Source organism: Camellia sinensis, chromosome 13 (assembly GCF_055761805.1).
Source record: "Camellia sinensis isolate YWXY chromosome 13, ASM5576180v1, whole genome shotgun sequence".
NCBI classification, from domain to species: Eukaryota; Viridiplantae; Streptophyta; class Magnoliopsida; order Ericales; family Theaceae; genus Camellia; species Camellia sinensis.
Window position 1 is genome coordinate 16,812,261 of NC_138973.1, and position 19,304 is coordinate 16,831,564.

At 36.7% G+C, this 19,304-nt stretch overlaps 1 protein-coding gene across 1 annotated transcript; it reads left to right on the top strand.

Annotated features, from left to right (window-relative positions):
• Positions 1-127: 127 nt before the first annotated feature.
• On the top strand, positions 128-3,015 carry LOC114286599 (uncharacterized). Its single transcript, XM_082901627.1, has 4 exons — positions 128-377; positions 485-589; positions 2,135-2,478; positions 2,751-3,015. Coding segments are annotated over exons 1-4 (624 nt in total). The 5' UTR covers positions 128-203; the 3' UTR covers positions 2,752-3,015.
• The last annotated feature ends 16,289 nt before the right edge of the window (positions 3,016-19,304 follow it).

Here is a 19,304-nt window from a genome sequence, read left to right on the forward strand (position 1 = left end):
CTTGCAAACCCACATGAAGATATCAAAAAAGAGGTGTGGTGATACCTGTGTCAATTATGGGATGATAAGACGTACCAGGTAACTGTTGAACACACTTGTAATGCACTTGCACACACTTGTGGTGAGGCTGCAGCTCTTGTGTAGGCTGCTTGTACTGGGCTGCTGATGATGCTATACCTGCTGCTGTGGCGGAGGCTGCTGCTATGCATGTAGCTGCTGCTATTACTAAGCATTTGGGCATATGGACTCGATTTATTTTGAATATATTTTTACACTTCATGCAGGAGAAATGTCAGAAAAACAAGGAAAATCGGTTTGAGCTTAAAGTCGTCCATACAGCTGGCTCAAAGGCATTTAGAAAGGTGCAATACGATGAGGTAAACAACTGACCTTTAAATCATAGGGTCTACGCGGCACTTTTTTTATTTCTTTTATTTGGTGATGTATGTACTCCATAGGATACTAACTATAAAGGTTTTGACAGCGAGACAAGGATGGAAAGGAGCTTGGACTTGTTGATTTGTATCACAAGACACACTTTAGTCAGAAAAGGCAAGCATGGGTCCATAATGAAGCTGAAATTAGACATGTAAGAATTTTCTAATGTTAAATATAAGTATTTTCCTGTTAATGATTACTTGTCTAAGGCTCATGTGTTGTGAATCTTTAGCACTAAAAATGAACAATGTAAATGATTATGAATGTAAATGATTAGGACTAGATCACCTGTTTTAAGTTTGGAAATATTGGAGTGAAAGTTTATGAGACAAAATGGTATGATTTGAATATTTGCAGCATTGTTGTTGCAAGGCTAAGGTTTGGTAGGAGCTTTAACTGTATAGGCACTGACCTAATAATCCATCTTGGTCCAACTTGGTCTTGAGACCATAAACTATGTCATGCTTGATCCAGTGAATATTTGCAGTCATAATCTGTTCCTTGTTCTTGTCCAAAACAATTGCATTGAAGAATAACATAATCCCTTCCCATATGTTAGTTTAACCATACTTTGTTTTTGTTTTTGTTTTTTTTCTTTTTCTTTCATTTTTTTTTTGTACAAACTATATATTTTCTTATCTTTTGGGATGAGAAAGGGAGTTGACAAGATTTGAAACCTCACTAGTGACTGTTTCAATTACTCGCACTTGTGTTCAGATTTTATTTTATATTGCTTTATTTGAGATTTTTCTCACTTTTGAAGTTCTTTTGTATTACTTAAATTTTGTATTTGATCTTTAGTGTGAAGGTAGTTCATTTTCATAGTAATATGATATACGTTATTGTAAAATACATAGTATTAGTCATTTATCTTTTAACACTGAAAAAAATTGATAACAAAAAGTAATTAAATATAATATTTTTGTCCATTTGGTACATATCGATCTATTCATTTATTTATTTTTTATTTTTTTAAACCAAACAACCTGAACATTATGAAAAATAGAGTGGAAACAAAAATTTAGGTCAGACTTTGATGAACAGCTCAGATTTTCTTACCGACGTAGTTGCAATGACCTAACTTAAACAACTTCTTGGAAGAAAGCCATTTCCATTCAAAACAAAAGCTAAGCTCTAGGGCAATTCTGCAATGGGCTGAAATAAACTTTGAGCTCTTCTATTACAGAACTGGCTTCAGCAGAAAGAAGATTGCAACAGAGTTCTTAAATGTTTGTTAAGATCCTTGAGATCAAACACAACAAAAAATGATTTCTCAACCTCATTGGCCAGCATTTCTTATGGTTAAATCAGACACTATTAATTCCTAAGCATTTCTTATGGTTAAATTAGACACTATTAATGTTTGCTAAGCTTGAATAATAAAACTTATGATTGATATGCTTCTGTAGGTTCTCTGGTACCTAAAAACAAGGATGGCATGGCATCTAAAAACGCATGTTTGAAGAGAATATTAGACCTATTAATACTTTAAAGTTAGAAAATTCAGCTTTTGGGAAATGCTACTTTAAAGTTAGAAAATTCAGTTAGAATATTAGACCTGCCACTAGATTATGGTCCTTTCTCTACCATTATTATGTTCTCTCTAGGATAAGTACATAGGAAAATCAATGTCTTCAGTTGCTCTGTTACAATGTAGATATAAAATGACTATATTTAATTTCATGAGCAATTGTAGAAAAAACTTAAAGAGCGGGAGAATGAAGCTATAGAAGATGGATCTAGCCCACTATCTGATGAGCAGCTTTCCATTGAGGTGTTTGGGCGTAAGTCTGGCTACATAAGTGGTTTAGGACATGGTCCTAAACCTAGTACAACAGCATCTGGTCGACGTACTCGTGTTGCTCTTGAGATAGAAAATGAGGAAACTAGAAGGGAGCTTGAAGAGCAACGGAGAATCAATGAGGAACTGAATGCAAGAGTGCACAACTTGGAGTCTAATAGCGTAGAGGTCAATGCCAAGCTTGATTTGGTGCTGCAACAGATTAGTCGGGGAGGTTTTACTTCTGATTTACCATCATAGTGAGTACCTTTTGCTCTAGATAGATCTGTCATAGTTATAAATTTAGTGTGTTTGTTATTTAGAACATTTGATTATGATAACGTGCTTGGATTATGATAACCTTATTGTGTTGATTCTTATTATAGCTCACTAATACTTCAAGTACACTGAGATAACGTGTTTTTTCATTATTTGTAACTTATTTGATTATGAATGACTATTGATTATTTAATGAGGTTATGTTGTGTTGATTCTTATTATTTGATTCTTCTTTTTGAATTTTGGGTTGCAGGGATGTCCAAAGGGTGTCACACCTAAGTACAGCTTGAAGCCTCTTGTGTCAAGCCTGTCTGATATAAAGCCTGATATTGATGTTAAGAAAATTCTTTTTTAGATATTTTCTTTGTAGAAACTATTGTATTGTTGCTATTCTTCATTTGAACTATTACTACTTTGATCTGAATTTGGAAACTTTTAGTTTTAATTTTTGTCAAATTTACTTTCTATATACTCATTATGGTTTGGGAATAGAGTGGGTTTGATATGTGGATGTCAAATTTTTTTTAATATGATTGGATGACATTTAATTTTGTGCATTTTAGCTATGAGATTAAATGATTACAAAATTTAACTTTGATTTTTAGCGACGAAAATGTGTTGTAGAGAAAGTTATATGTCTTTTAGCGACCAAATATCATAGTCATTAAAAGTGTCATTATTTTGTTTTTTGCGACCAAATTGGGACATTTTATGACGAAGTATTAGTGACCAAATGTTTAGTCTTGTAAAATCAAACATTTTGTAACAATATAAAATTGGTCACTAATTGTCATTTTTGGGGACATTTTCAAAAATTGGTCGCTAAAGACTTTTCTAGACGCACTTTTAGTGACTTTTTTAGTGACAAAATTAATTTTGTCACAAAAACCATTTAGAGACTAAAATAATAGTTTTAGGGACTAAAATAATTGGTCGCCAAAAGTCTTATATGTTGTAGTGAATTATTTTTGTTAGATCTGAGCCGTTTGAAGTCCGTTTTTGGTGATCCAATAGTGCTTTCCAGCTATTTGAAATATTCTGAACACATCTGTATGGTTAGAATTTTCAAATTCCATCCTAAAAAATTGTAGTTTTTTAAAGACAACCAATGGCCAACACAAACAACTTCTTTCAGCTCCAGTTTCCAAAACTCAACAAGGAGAACCATGAAAATTAGAGTATTCAAATGCAAGTCCTACTAGGCTCACAAGATTTGTGGGAGTTAGTGGATCGAGGATATAACGAACCAGCTACTCTCGAAGATGAAGGAAATTTAAATGAAGCTCAGAACACGGCATTAAAAGATTCAAGGAAGAGAGATAAAAAGGCCTTGTATCTACTCTATCAAGGCATTGATGAGTCAAGTTTTGAGAAGATTTCAGCAGTAGCAACCAGAGGAGGAAGAAGTCAACCATACTTTGCTCTAAGAGGAAGAGCAAGAGGTAGAGGAGGTGGTTACAACAACCGACCAGGATTTGACAAAAGCAATGTTCAGTGCTACTAGTGCCACAAGTTTGGGCATTACAGCAATGAATGCCGAAGTAGAGCAACAACAAAACCGGAGAGCAAGCAAATTTTACTGAGCAGGAAACAAACAAAGTTGGACCTACAGTCCTGTTTGTCCACCATGGAGACACTGAAAACCAAAACAATGTTTGGTATCTAGATTCGGGAGCTAGTAATCACATGTGTGGTAAAAGAGAGTTGTTCGTTGAAGCTTGACGAGACTGTATAAGCACAAGTCTCATTTGGTGATTCTTCAAAGACTCCAGTGAAAGGAAGAGGTAATATTTTGATCAAGCTCAAGAATGGAGATCATGATTACATCTCCAATATTTATTATGTTCCTGCCATGAAGAACAACATTTTGAGTATGGGACAACTCTTAGAGAAAGGATACGACATCAGCATGAAAGATTGTCATCTTACCATCAAAGACAATCATGGTAATTTGATCGCTTGGGTGAGAATGTCCAAGAATCAGATGTTTGCATTGAACATCCAACATGATGCTGCGAAGTGTTTAAATGCTACCATCAAAGACAAAGACTAGCTATGGCATTTGAGGTTTGGACATCTCAACTTTGGAAGCTTGAAGTTGTTGTCAAGCAAGAATATGGTGAAATGGCTCCCTCATATTGCTCATACTAATGAGGTTTGTGAAAGCTGCATTCTTGGCAAGCATCACAGAACTAGCTTTGCCAAAGAAGTGAAGTAGAGAGCAACAAAGCTGTTGGAGCTAGTGCACACTGATGTGTATGGTACATTGAAGCCAATGTCAAATGGACAGAATAGATATTTTCTCACCTTCATTGATGATTATAGCCGGAAGACATGGGTGTATTTTCTTAAAAAAAAATTGGAGGTGTTCAGTATCTTCAAAGAATTCAAAGTTTTTGTAGAGAAGCAAAGCGGCTACTACATCAAGACATTGCGATCATATCAAGGTGGAGAATATACACCAGATGCTTTTGAGAATTATTGCAAAGAGCATGGAATCAAGCATCAAACAACACCATCCTATACGCCACAACTGAATGGTGTTGCTGAAAGGAAGAATTGCACAATCTTGGATATGGCAAGGAGCATGTTGAAAGGAAATGGACTACCTAAACAATTTTGGGCTGAAGTTGTATCATGTGCTGTGTATCTATTGAACAGATATCCAACCAGGAGCCTTCATTCTAGGACTCTAGAAGAAGCTTGGAGTTCACATAAGCCAAGTGTCAATCATCTCAGAATATTTTAGTGTGTTGCATACACCAAGATTCCAGAAGCAAGAAGAACCAAGCTCAATGATAAGGGAGAAAAATATATCCTTGTCAGATATAGAGACAGAACAATGGGATACAAGTTGTATAATCCCATTACCAGACAGGTGATCATGAGTAAAGATGTGATATTTGAAGAAGAAGAAGCTTGAAGCTGGAATCAAGATGAAGTTGTTAAAGATGCAAAACTCATTCTTGAAGATGAAACATCGAAAGCTCCAGTTGAAATTACAAGAGAAGTTCAAGATGAGCCACAAACTCCTCCACATAGAATACTGGCACCTAGATCGCCAGTTTCTCACAGAAGTGCTGCATCATCATCATCATCAGCATCATCAGATGATAGTTTTTTCAAACAATCAAGACCAATGAGAAATTTGCAAGAGATATATGAAGCTACAAAGGAAGCAGATCTAAATTTGTTCTGCCTACTTGTAGATAGTGATCCACTTACTTTCTCAGAAGCCATCCAAGAAGATAAATGGAAGAAAGCAATGGATGAAGAAATTCATGCCATTGAGAAAAATGACACATGGAAGCTTACCAGTCTACCGGAGGGGCACAAAATCATTGGAGTGAAATGGATATATAAGACAAAGAGGAATGCACAAGGCGAAGTGCAACGCTATAAGGCAAGGTTAGTAGCAAAAGGTTACAAGTAGAGAGCTGGAATTGATTATGGAGAGGTGTTTGCTCCACTTGCCTGGTTGGAGACTATCAAGCTAATGATTTCTTTAGCCGCCAAGCACAAGTGGCAGATTTATCAACTTAATGTGAAATCTGCATTTCTTAATGGTTTCCTTGAAGAAGAAATCTATATTGAACAACCTTCGGGGTATGTTCAGAATGGACATGAAGACAAAGTGTACAAATTGAATAAAGCACTTTATGGATTAAAGCAAGCTCCGCGTGCACGGAATACTAGAATTGATCAGTATTTTCATGACAATGATTTTGAAAAATGTCCATATGAGCACAGACTATATTTGAAGAAGGAAGTTGATGGAAGCATGTTGCTTGCTTGTCTTTATGTTGATGATCTAATTTTCACTGGAAACAATCCAGCCATGTTCAAAGATTTTAAAAGAAACATGGTCCAAGAATTTGAAATGATAGATATTGGATTGATGGCTCATTTTCTCGGCATTGAAGTGACACAAAGAAAAGATGGAACTTTTATTTCCTAAAGTGGCTATGCCAAGGAAATTCTCAAGAGATGTGGAATGGAAAATTGCAATCCAGTGAACACTCCTGTAGACAGTGGAGTGGAGCTGAAAAAAGGTACGAAGGCAGGTGATGTGGATCCAACTTATTTCAAGAGCCTAGTTGAAAGTCTTCGCTATCTTACTTGCACCAGGCCATACATACTCTATGAAGTAGGACTGATCAACAGATATATGGAAACACCGGATCAGTCACACCTTTATGCAGCAAAGAGGATTCTTCGCTGCATCAAAGGTACAGTCGATGATGATTTATTCTATAAACCAACTGATAATTTCAGTCTTGTTGGCTATTCAGATAGCAACTGGGGACGTGACTTGGATGAACGGAAAAGTACTACGGGATTTACTTTCTTTATGGAAAAAACAACCTTCACATGATCGTCCAAGAAGCAAGCCATTGTGACATTATCAACTTGCGAAGCTGAGTATGTTGTAGCCAACTTAGCTGTGTGTCATGCAATATGGTTACGGAACATGCTGAAGCATTTGGGATTTCCACAAGAAAAACCCACTGAGATCTATGTTGATAATCGCTCAGCAATTGCATTGGCAAAGAACCCAATTTATCATGAAAGAAGTAAGCATATTGACACCCGCTATCATTTCATCTGAGAGCATGTCAAAAATAAAGAGGTGGAATTATTTCTTTGCAAATCTCAAGATCAGCTTGCAGATATTTTCACGAAGCCATTGAAAAATGATATGTTCAACAGAATGAAGATAATGCTCGGGATGAAACCACATGGAGAATCAAGCTTAAGGGGGGATGTTGGAAAATAAGCTTGATAACCATCAAAACAAATAAGTGCTCAAAGATTGCTTCAACGATTGTAGGCGTAGCATTTAATGCTTTCATACCAATAGCCGTAGTTGCATTCAATGCGTTCATACTGATAGCTGTATACGCATTAAATGCTTTAACACTGGTAGCTGCATTTGCATTAAATGTGTTCACACTGATAGCTGTATACGCATTAAATGCTTTAACACTGATAGCTGCATTTGCATTAAATGTGTTCACACTGCTAGTTTATCTGTAAATAGCTAATGTATCAGAGTAATATGTATGTAGGAGAAGAAAATGAAGAGTGCTCTGTTTGTTTGTTTTTCTCAGAATTATTTTGAGTGAATTGAAATTCAGTTTGGTTCAGTTTTAAACCTCTCATTGTGAATTACCAACAGTGGTTTGCACCCCACTCCCACCAACATAATACACAACATAAACATTTTAAAATCAAAATCAAAATTTATATTTTACAGATTTAATAGCATACCTATCGAATGGACATACCCACTAATTTATTTTAAGGGGTGCCATATATGTATCTTATAAATCGCCTAGGCAAAAAAAACTAGTTGCAGCCGTTACAGACATCACCACCACTAAACACTAGTATTGTCAAACAAAAACGCATTTGGTAAATCACACATTTCATCTCTATAATTTGTCTAAAATTTTACTTTTATCCTTGAATTTTAATTTGAATAATATTTCTAAGCTTTAAATTTAATTTTATTTTGATCATTCCGTTCAAATTATTGTTATTATTATTATTAGTTTTGTATGTGTATAAATCATGTGAATGACACATGTTAAATTTAGCTAATTTGAACGTCTCATTTGAACAGAATGATCAAATTAAAACTAAACCTAAAGTTTAGATTTAATATTATTTAAATTAAAATAATAAAATAAAATTTAAGTCAAATTATAAAGATAAAAAAATGTAATTTAACCAAAAACTATAATTTAGATTTACAAAAATATAATAGCATGACTTCAGCTGCACTTAGAATCACATCTGAAACATTTCCATGGCTTCATTTGTCCCAGCCATCTGCAATGACATTAAATCAAAACTAAAAATACACTTCTCAATCAGTGTAACATTATTATTATTATTTTATTTAATCTGCAATCGCATTCACTATAATTAATTCCCTTATAACTTTAAGCTATTAAATCAGCATACACCAAATACTAATAGGCGAATGTTAACAAAGCCCTTTATGCATTGTTGAATATTAGTAAGTGTGTATAAAGTGTTTTGAAAATATGTAAAAATATTAAAAAGTGTATTAATGTCAGTAAAAATGCATTAAATTTAGTGAAAAGTGTCTTGTACTCTTCAAATTTTTTTATCATTTACTTGTGCCCTAAAAACACTTGTTAGCAAGACCCTTAAACATAATTAATCGCATTCATTTTTTTAAATTTGTAGTCATGAACTCCAAAGTACTGTAATAGACCTATTAACTAAGGTCTCAATTATCAGTAAGTTGTTTTAATAAAAAAAAACAAAAATTGTCACACTACTGTTTTTATTTTTTTGTAAAAAATGAAGTTACTAAAATAATTAATTCTCAAACCAGTCCTTTTTTTTTTTTTTTTTTTTTTTGAGGACATGGGAAACAATAAATTGATAAAGCAACAAGAGTACAGAAATAAGACCCCAAGGGGTCATCCCAATCAAACAACAAAAGAAAGAAAACAACAACAACAACAAAAAACATATCAGTCAAAAAAAAAAAAGTTACGATTCAGGGAAAACCACCGATCTGTTCAAAGATGTGGTTTGAGAAGTAAAACTAAGCTGTGTGGCTGAAGGTCTTCATAAGTTGTTAAGCCGTGCGTCCCAGTTAGATTTAATTAAAGGTGTTAAGGTAGGCCATGACGGTGTCCTGTTAACGCATCTCCAGTTTGCAGATGATACATTACTGTTCTGTGAAGCTCAGGTGAATGAAGTGAGGAAGTTGAAAAGGGTGCTTAGGTGTTTTGAAATTATGTCGAGACTCAAAATAAACTTCCACAAGAGCGTAGTATGCGATGTGGGTGTTTCCAAGGAGCTGTTAGATAGCTGTGCTGCAGTGTTGAACTGTAAAACTAAGGCATTACCCCTAAAGTACCTTGGGATGCCATTAGGTGCTAATCCAAGGAAGAAAGCTACATGGAAACCAGTGGTGGATAAAGTCAAAAGCAAGCTGGCTGGTTGGAAGAGAAAGATGTTGTCATTTGCAGGGCGGTTAACACTTGTCAAATCAGTCACTTCAGCATTGCCAGTGTACTACTTATCTTTGTTCAAGTTGCCTGAAGGGGTAGTTAGAGAGTTGGAGAAGACTCAAGCTACATTTTTATGGGGTGGGTCTGCCTCGGATAGAAAAATCCATATGGTGAAGTGGGAAGACTTGTCAAAAATAGTGGAGAAAGGTGGTTTGGGTATTAGGAAAGTTAGGGATGTGAATAACTGTTTATTAATTAAATGGTGGTGGAGGTTTGGCTGTGAAAAGGACACTTTGTGGAAAAGAGTAATTTGTAGTAGGTATAGGTTGGAGCTTGATGGTTGGATCCCAACTTTTTTCCCATCTAACAGGCACTCGGGTGTTTGGAAAGGGATTATTGCAGTGGCTGAGCAGTGTAGTAGCCTCAAGGAATTTTACTTGAATAATTTTAAATTGAAGGTGGGGGATGGGAGGAGAATTAGATTTTGGACTGATATATGGGGGCAGCCTGTGTGCTTGAAGGATGAATTTCCTATCTTGTTTAGGTTGGCTGTGGATAAAAATGAATCCTTAGGAAGTGTGGTTGATAAGAGAAGTGTAGTGGGTGGCTGGTTCTTTGAGTTTAGAAGGGGGCTATATGAGTGGGAAGAGCAAGAGTTGACAAGGCTTTTTGAATATCTGAGGGGGGCTCCTGTTCAGTGCTCAGAGGGTGTTGATAGGCCTACATGGTTAGCTTCATCTGTTGGGATATTCACAGTCGCAGATCTGTACAGGAGGGCTGTGGATAATATGGGTGCCAGGATGAGCATTACCAAATTGATTTGGCTTAATTATATCCCTCCTAAGGTGCAAGTTTTTGGTTGGTTTGCATGGAAGAAAAGACTTAAGTCTAAGGAATTTTTGCAAAAACTGGGGGTGATCAACTCTAGTGATTCTATTGCTTGTGTATTTTGTGGCAGTGACACTGAATCAGTGACTCATGTCTTAATCTGGTGTCCTTTTGTGTGGAGGGTTTGGTCTAAAATGTTGGTTTGGTGGGGTATCCAAGCTGCTATTCCAGGATCGGTGGAGTGTTTATTGCTGTGGTGGGCAGGGGAGAAGTTAAAAATGAAGGAAAGGAAGATCTGGAGGGTGATTCCATTGGCAGTGATGTGGTCTGTGTGGAAGTGTAGGAATGCGTGTGTATTCAGAAAAACTATCCCAAATCTGGAGGACCTTTGTGACTTAATTAAATATAGGGTTGCATTTTGGTTGAAGCATGTCCTCATTGAGTTTAATTTTTCAGTCTAGGATTTTGTGTTTAATCTGAGGCAAGTGAGGGAGTGCTTGGGTGGGTGTGGTGGTATGGTGTATTGAGCTGTGGTGTGCTGATCTGTGGTATGGTGTACTGATCTATGTTGGTAGGGTGTCCTGATCTGTTAGGCTTTGTTGCTGGGTGTAAGTAGTACTACTGCTATGTTATTTTGGTGGGTCTTGACAGATACACTGGGCTGGATTGGTGTATTACCCATGAAGTACTAGGGTACTACTGCTTTGCATGATGTACTAGTGTATTACCCAGATTGTATGCTATTTTGCTGCCCAGTGTAATACTTTTTTGCTGTGTTGCTGCTTTGTCCATGTTGTTTTGTTGGGTTGGTAGGGTGTATTACTCAGATTTTGTGCCGTTAAGTTATACTGAACTGGTGTGTATGGGTAGTATGGGAGGTCTTTGGTCAGATGTGGAAGTCTGTTTGTTTATGGGAAGATGCTTTGGTGTACAGATGCAGTTGTTCTTGGTTTGCATTCAATTGGGCTGGATTGTGTGGAGTAAATTGTTTCAGTTGGCAGCCGGGAGTTGTAGTTCTAATTGAGTATTTAGGTGTATGCTGATAGCTCTGTTATGCTGCGTATTTTTGAAGACGGGTAGTTCTGTTCTGTTGTGTAGTTCTCACTGTTTTCTTTCGTCTTTGTTTCTTCTCTTGTTATTGTTCTTGTTCTCTGTTGGTTGGTTCCTTACTAGCTGTCGCTTGGAGCTTCGTTTTAGCTCTAAGCTCCTCTTTATTGATGTACTGTTCCATACTTTGTATGTTGTCATCAATAAAGATTTTATTTTGCCGATCAAAAAAAATGTGGTTTGAGAAGTAAGATCTGCTTCAAAGTCTGCCATCCCTGTCGACAATGTCCCCGTTGCCGCTGCCCAACGCCGCCACCACTGTCGCCGAAGAAGGAAGAACACCCACAATGGTATGGGAGATGGGTATAGAGATGAGGGAACCATTCTGGGTGTTGAAATACAAAAATTTATGCCAAAATCGGAGGAAAAAAAATCTCAAAACTCCTATTTCAAACATAAAAGGTCTAGATCTACACTCGAAAACATTTTGAAAGTAAAAAAAAAAGATCGTCAGAAAGTCGCTGGAGTTTGACCGAAGCTTTGCCGAATAAACCAGCCCTAATTAAAGTTTGTTGAAATGCGCTGATAATGTTGCAATGGACTTATTTACTAAAATTTTATTTGAGTAAATTATACTAATCTCTCCTAAGATTTAAAAAAAATACAAGTAGTCTCATAGTTTAAAGGGTAAATTACACAAATAGTCCATATAGTTTATCTCATGTGTCATTTTGGTCCTTATCATTTCAATTTGCACAATTTAGCCCCTGAATTTAACGATGTGTGTCAATTTTATCCAATAATTGACACTCGTTTGAAATTATGGACCGAAAGCCTTCACCTGCCTCTTACGTGTTCCTTTCAACAATTACTGAGGGGCAAACTCGTCTTTTCACCGTAAACACTAGGTTACCTCCATCGTCCCTATTTGGTTCTGTTTGGTTCTGGGATGCATTTATGTCCCAGTTGCTTTTGGCCTCCATGGCTCATGTTGATTGGAGGTCGACTATGGTTGGTGGAAATGGGAGTTCATCTCAGACAGGATGTTCGTCCAAGTGCTATCTCGTTGGTGAGAGGTTCACCTGTCAGTACCAAGGGTCCTAATGCCGTGGGTTAGTGTCTTGGCCTGTGTCTGTTTTGGTCTCTGTCGGTTTACTGGTGTGATGATTGAGATATTGCTTGTGTGTCCTGTAGCTGAAGGAAGAGGAAGAAAGTAGAGTTCTCTCTCTAGAATCTAGAGAGAGAAAGCTTTCCCCTTGGAGTCCTGTTTGAGCTAGTACGGATCGTGGGGGTTGATTGCTCAGATTATGAGATGTCTAACTGCTGGAATAGATTGATTTTGTGTTGTTTCATTTATCCTTGAAGCTGGATTGTATGGTTCCAGAATCTACAATTGTCTATTGATCACCTGTTGATTATTTAGCTTAGATTTGGGAGTTGTAAATTTGTAATAGTGTGAACCAGAAGTATATCTGAAATTTCACTGGTGTAGCCTTTGTTTTTTTTATAGTGAAATCACCGTCTATAGCTTGGTATAAATGGTGGGTAAATATGTGTTCATGGTGTCAATGCCTCAGTACCGTTGCTATTTGTGGTTGGTGTGCTCTTTTAAAGGTCAATGCCTCAGTACCAAACAACCCAGTTGTTGAAATGAGCCGCCATAGTAGCCAATACAAATACCACCACAACATCTCTCAGAACATAGCTCATTGATGTCCATGGATTTTAACCCAGCAATGTTTCGGAATCGTAGCGCAAATATCGGCTAGCCGGAGCGGAGGCGGTATGCCTGGGTTGAATTTGGCTTCTTCTTCGACCCCATTGACGCCATTAATTTTCTTTGTTTCTCTCTCTTCTGCTTCTTCAATAGGTTGGACTTTTAGGGGGTACTGACCTTGATTTTCCAGTTTCTCTCTCTAGAGCCAGTTGATGATACCCAGAAAGAAGAAGAACAAACTAGGTCGGATTGAATTAGTTTGATCTTTGAAGGGTTGGCATTAAGAGAGGTTAGAGCTGTTCTGGGTTTAGGGTAGATTTGTGGAAGGGGTCTTAGGCCATATTATGATAAAACCCAACTCGCCATTAGAGACCTAGATGAGGAGAGAGAGACAGAGAGATGATTCAAGAATTTTGGATTCTGGTTCTCGGTTGATTGAGAGGTAGTCCGACCTAGTTGTTAGGTAGACCATAGCTATGACCGTCGGCGTGGGTTGGTTTGTATGTAGAAGTTTTTGCTCTGGTGTGTCGCCGGGTTATGTTGTCAACTCAACATTTCTGGTGCGTCGTTGACCTGACCAGCTGTTCTGAAATGATGAAGATGGCGAGGTTAGTGTTTGAGGTGAAAAGACGAGCTTGTCCTAATTATTAGAGGGAGCACGTCAGAGGTAAGTGGTGGCTTTTCGACCATAATTTCAAATGAGCGTCAATTATTGGACCTGACCAGCTGTTCTGAAATGATGAAGATGACAAGGTTAGTATTTGAGGTGAAAAGACGAGCTTATCCCTTAGTAATTATTAGAGGGAGCACGTCAGAGGTAAGTGGTGGCTTTTCGACCATAATTTCAAATGAGCGTCAATTATTGTACGAAATTGACACACGTCGTTAAATTTAGGGGGTAAATCGCACAAATTGAAATGACAAGGACCAAAATAACACACGAGGTAAATTACATGGACTATTTCTGTAATTTGTCCTAGTTTTAATATAATTATACCAATTTTCTTTTCAGTAAGACTAAATAGACCAAAACTAATGTAGATGCTATGAAGATACAAGATCAATATGAAAAAAAAAAAAATACACATTTTAGTATAAAAGAGATTGCAACATCATTTTTTTATCTATTTGACTAATGAATTATTGATGAAAATATATCTAAATATTTTATATAAATTAAGACTTTAATGTTGTGTTTGGTTGGAAGATTTGAGAAGGAATTTAGAAATGGAAAGAGAAAAGATGTGTGAAACTAGATGAAATATAAATATATTTTATTCACATTTCACCTTCCTTTTCCATTTTACTACAAGAATTTACACCTTTAGCGACCAAAACAATTTTAGTCGCCAAAAATAATCCTTTTGGTGAGTAATTTTTTTTTAGTCGCCAAAGGTTCAAATTGTGGCTATCATTTTAATTTAGTCGACATATATTGTTTTTTGGCGACTAAAAAAAAATTTAGTTGCAAAATATATAGTTATAGGCAACTAAAAAACAATTAGTTGCCAAAAGTTAATAGTTTACGCTTGTAACGCCCTCAAAAATAACATTAAACCCATTAAATAAGATTCATTAACATATGAAATACCCACATTCTTCCATTCTCAGAATTTCATTACATAAGTATTACATGTTAACAACAAAAGCAAAATACCCTACGGGCTTATAGCTTTCCAAGTTAACACTTGGTTACATCAAAAGAGTACTAACTCAAACACATTAAGCCCTTGGCTTGAATTTACATGTAATACATCAAAAGGTAAAACAACAAAAGTATGTCCTCCTCTAGCCTCCCAAGCTATGTCCTTGGAGGTGGCATGCTACCTGTACCTGAAAATGATATTCCCATATAGGGTGAGCCACAGCCCAGTAGAAATACACTAAACCAACCATGAACAATGACTAAAAGATTAGCAATTGATAGATGGCCAATACTGATACAGTCACATAAATCACATATTTATGTCATACGACTTACGAGTCCAAGTTACTTTCCATTTTCCCTTTTTCAACGGATAGGCATATAAGCACTACCCACATTCTCAACAGATATGTATAACATCAATATCCACATTCTCAGATAAGCATATAAGCTCTATCCACATTCTACAACAGATATGTATAACAACAATATCCCACATTTACAGATAAGCGTATAAGCTATATCCACACTTCACAAAGATAAGCATATGAGCTCTATCTTCACTTCTCTAGACAAGCATATGAGCTGTATCTACGGAGTTCATCCCCTATCTTCTCCCAACACTATCCGGTTTAGAGGTACATCCCCTATCTTCCCCTAAACCGCGGAGTACATCCCCCATCTCCTTCTCTACACATAACGTATACAAACACATTGGTTCTATATACAATCACTCAATACATATAATTAATGTATTCTATCAACCGTCAATTTTCATGACACATTCCATTGATTAGTTTCCGTTTGCCTAATCATCATGCATTGTCTACAACAATCACGACTATCCTCCACCGATAGCCCAAAGCAGTTATTTCTAAACAGGAAATAAATGCACAATGGATATTCAATCAACATTTCATTTCGGTGAGTGATAAATAATTCAACTACACCCTTTAACCCCATACATTCCCAATCTCAACAATTCCATTTCATTTCCTCATTTCTCACAATTAATTATCCCAATTAATCAAACAATGTAATTAGGTCATTTTCCATAATTAACATTTCAACCCTTAGGTCCCATTTTCATCAATGATTCAACATCTATTCCATTACTCTATGCCAAACATGCATTTAGGTTTATTATGAATAAAACCCCAACTTTTGTAAAATAACACAAAAGTCCCAAACTTTCACAAAATTACCAAACCAACCCCAACATCTCAAAATACTAAAATTTAAAGACAAAATCCATAGAGAGGAGTAGGATATCCCTACCTCAAATCCGGAGACCCAAAGAAGAAGATGACAAAACCCAACGTGCTCCAAAACCCGAAATTTTCAGATTAAAATGTAGCCCTCGATGATCAACAACTTTTTTGTAAAGGCCAAAGATGAGCAAATCACTCCTACTAGATCAAAACCTAGAGAGAAGGTAGAGTTCTAGAGTGAGAGGCTCAACAATGGTGTTTTTGGAAAAGTAGGAGAGATAAGAGAAAGTGAAAAAGTGATTTGAAAAGTCACAATTCGGGACTTAAACCCAGTCGCCCCGCTCGAGCGTAAAACACTCCGCTCGAGCGTCACTCACAGACCCCCGCTCGAGCGGCCAAACTCCCGCTCGAGCGCCGGATACACTCTCCCAGCACTTTGACAGAGCCAGGTCTCCGCTCGAGCTTACAACTTCCCGCTCGAGCGGAACTCACACAACCCCGCTCGAGCGGCTAATCCCATGGGTGTATTCCCCGCTCGAGCGCCCAAACCCCCGCTCGAGCGGACAGGCCAAAATCTGGGCAACTAGTTTTGGTTTCTAAACTCAACCAACCTGTAACAAATCTGCCCAACACATCCTATAACTCAAAATACAAAGTAAAAAGGATGCAAACAAGATGATAAACAACTACCAACATCCATGGACACATGTCCAGATCACTGTACAACAAGGGTAAACCCGGGATCGCTATAACGCTACTAATTCTAAGTTTAGTCGTAGAAACAAGCTGATTTGCCGGCAAAAATATAGTTTAGTTGCCAAATATAATGGACATTGTTTACACTTTTTGGTGACTAAACAATTTAGTCGGTGTATATTTACTTTTTGCCAACAAAAAATAAAATTAGTAGCCAAAAGACACTTTTGGCTACCAATATATTAGTCGCTAATACGTAATCTTTTGGCTGCAAAACAGGTTGTCGTTATTCAGTACTATTTGGCGACTAAAATGTGAAATAGTTGCTAAAAGTTGGTTTTTTTTTTTTAGAGGGAAAACAATATAATTTGGTGCCTGATATGTCTGTCTCTCTCTCACACACACATACACACGATATACACTGTCTCAAACAAATTTTTCTCTCTTTCGACATTACCAAGTCTCACCTTGCTCACCACCGTCGTGGCCCACCAGCGAGAGAGACCATCTCATATCGCCACCGCCACTTGCAAAGCATCAATGCCACTTAATCACATGTATGTTTCTCTCGCTTTGTCACTCTCGGTCTCTCTCCCTCTCTGTCGCTCTCAGTCTCTATCTCTATCTGTCGATGGAGCTCTCTCTCCATCTCTGTGCATCTCGGTCTCTCTCTTTCTCTCTCTCTCTCTCTCTCTCTCTCCCTTCCTTCCTCTATTTCCCCATTTCTCACACTTGCCCTAGGGTTTTATATGATTTTTGTTATTAAATTTTGTGTTGAATTTGAGTTAATGTTGTGTTCATTTCCCACACTTGGCATAGGGTTTGTGTTGATTTTTACACAGAAATCCCAAATTCAAGCTCGATTGAGCAAGAATTTGGGACATGACTGGGGTATTCTAATTTTAAACTATTTAGTAACAGTAATGAACTTGTACAGAATGTATTGTCCACTTTCAGTCAAGATGGTGAGAAAATTGAAGCGAATGTGGAAAACCCAGATGAATTACGAACTTTAAACCAAAATGTAGAACTTTGGCATTCATTTTGCTTTTCTATGATTTGATCCGTAGCTTCAAGCTTTGTATTGCGGTTCTGTACTTATGAATTGTTTCATTTGCTTTCCATTAATTCCTGTTTCAAATCCATGAATTTGTGGCATTATGTTGTGAAATATAGGACCTGCTCTCTCTTTATGCTGTGTTGTGTTAATTAGTATCAAATAGATGTCTAGGAGTGAAATTAGGTTTGAATTTCTTTGACTTGTTCGCTTTATTCATATCAATCTCTCTCATTGTTCTCTTGAGCTATATCGAACCTATATTTTGTTCAGCTAAGTGGATCTACTTGAAGAAACATTTAATTAAGTTATATGCTTTGTAATTAAGTTTTTTTGGGCTAGATGTCATATATATATATATATAAATATGTGTTTTTGTTTCTCTTCATTTTCCAATTTTGTTGACAAAAATAAGGAAAATGGAACTGTTATGATGCTTTTAGAAACTTTGAAGGCCCCTGTTTGCAATTTTATTAGAGATTCTCAACTCAAGATGTCTTTCAGGAAAAGTAGTAATAAATTGGCCCTACATCTTGCTTTTCTCAAAACTCGCTTTAGAAAAAAGATTCTTGTACTAGGTTGTCATACTTTGGTGTCCAATAATTGATTGATCTTATATCTTCTTCTTTTTTTTTTTCTTTTTTTTTCTTGGAGAAAATTGAACCAATTATCATGTTACGTTAATTAACAATTAACTTATGATATACCCTTCATGATCCTTCTTTAAACTGCAGAGATTTCTTCTTTACAACTAGAGTGAAAATGGCTGGTCATCAGGTTACCTTGAAAGGTCCAGAGGTGATCAAGGAGATTTGTTTGGGGATTATAATTGGTCTGTGTATTGCCAGCGTGTGAAAGAAGAAACAGTGGGACATGAAGAAAGAAACCATGGGATTCTATGACTCGCTCAATAAAGGTGAGATTAGCTTAGTTCCCCAAGAGTAGTTGTTCTCGTGCCCTTCCACATTTTATATACTTTTGTTAATAGTTTTTCAGTAAGTTTAGGAGATAGAGGATGTACTCCATTGTTTGGGAGGAGATAGCAGCTGGACTCCATGGATAATTAAGTTGGCCAGAGTCTCCAGGGTGAAAGTCTCGAAATTTTATTCATATTTGGGTGCCCGTTCCCTCGGACGTAGTTCCGTAAAATGGCAAGATTATGGAAGTGTATGATTGATCTTTATATGTGAAATGTTGATAATATGAGTTGTAATCTCATTTTGAATTGTTTGGAATATATTGAGCTATGTCAATGAATTGATTTGGATACTTAAAGGGAAGTGGATTTATTATGATGTAGATGTTGATTGGTTATAGAAATGGTGTAAGTTGGTTTACAAGTGTTAAACATTTATCAGATGCTAATGTTTTAGTTAATTCTCATATAATGTTTAGCATATCTCTACTGGGTATTGGCTTATCCTACTTGGGACACTATTTTTCAGGTATAGGTGATATGCCACCTCCGAGGTCATATCTTGGGGATTTCGGAGTTGAAGACTCCCTTTTGTCATTTGCTTTGATGTTAACTGTATATTCAAGCCTAGGGCTTTCAATGTATAGAGCTAGAACTCTTTTTGTTGTAACCAAGTGATGACTTGGAAAACT

Bases quoted from the DNA above. Each gene is read 5' to 3' on its own strand.
- LOC114286599 (XM_082901627.1), top strand. From the start codon at position 204: ATGCATGTAGCTGCTGCTATTACTAAGCATTTGGGCATATGGACTCGA. The intron at 378-484 runs GTAAACAACTGA...AGGTTTTGACAG, and splicing joins GAAAGGTGCAATACGATGAG to CGAGACAAGGATGGAAAGGA. The intron at 590-2,134 runs GTAAGAATTTTC...GAGCAATTGTAG, and splicing joins ATGAAGCTGAAATTAGACAT to AAAAAACTTAAAGAGCGGGA.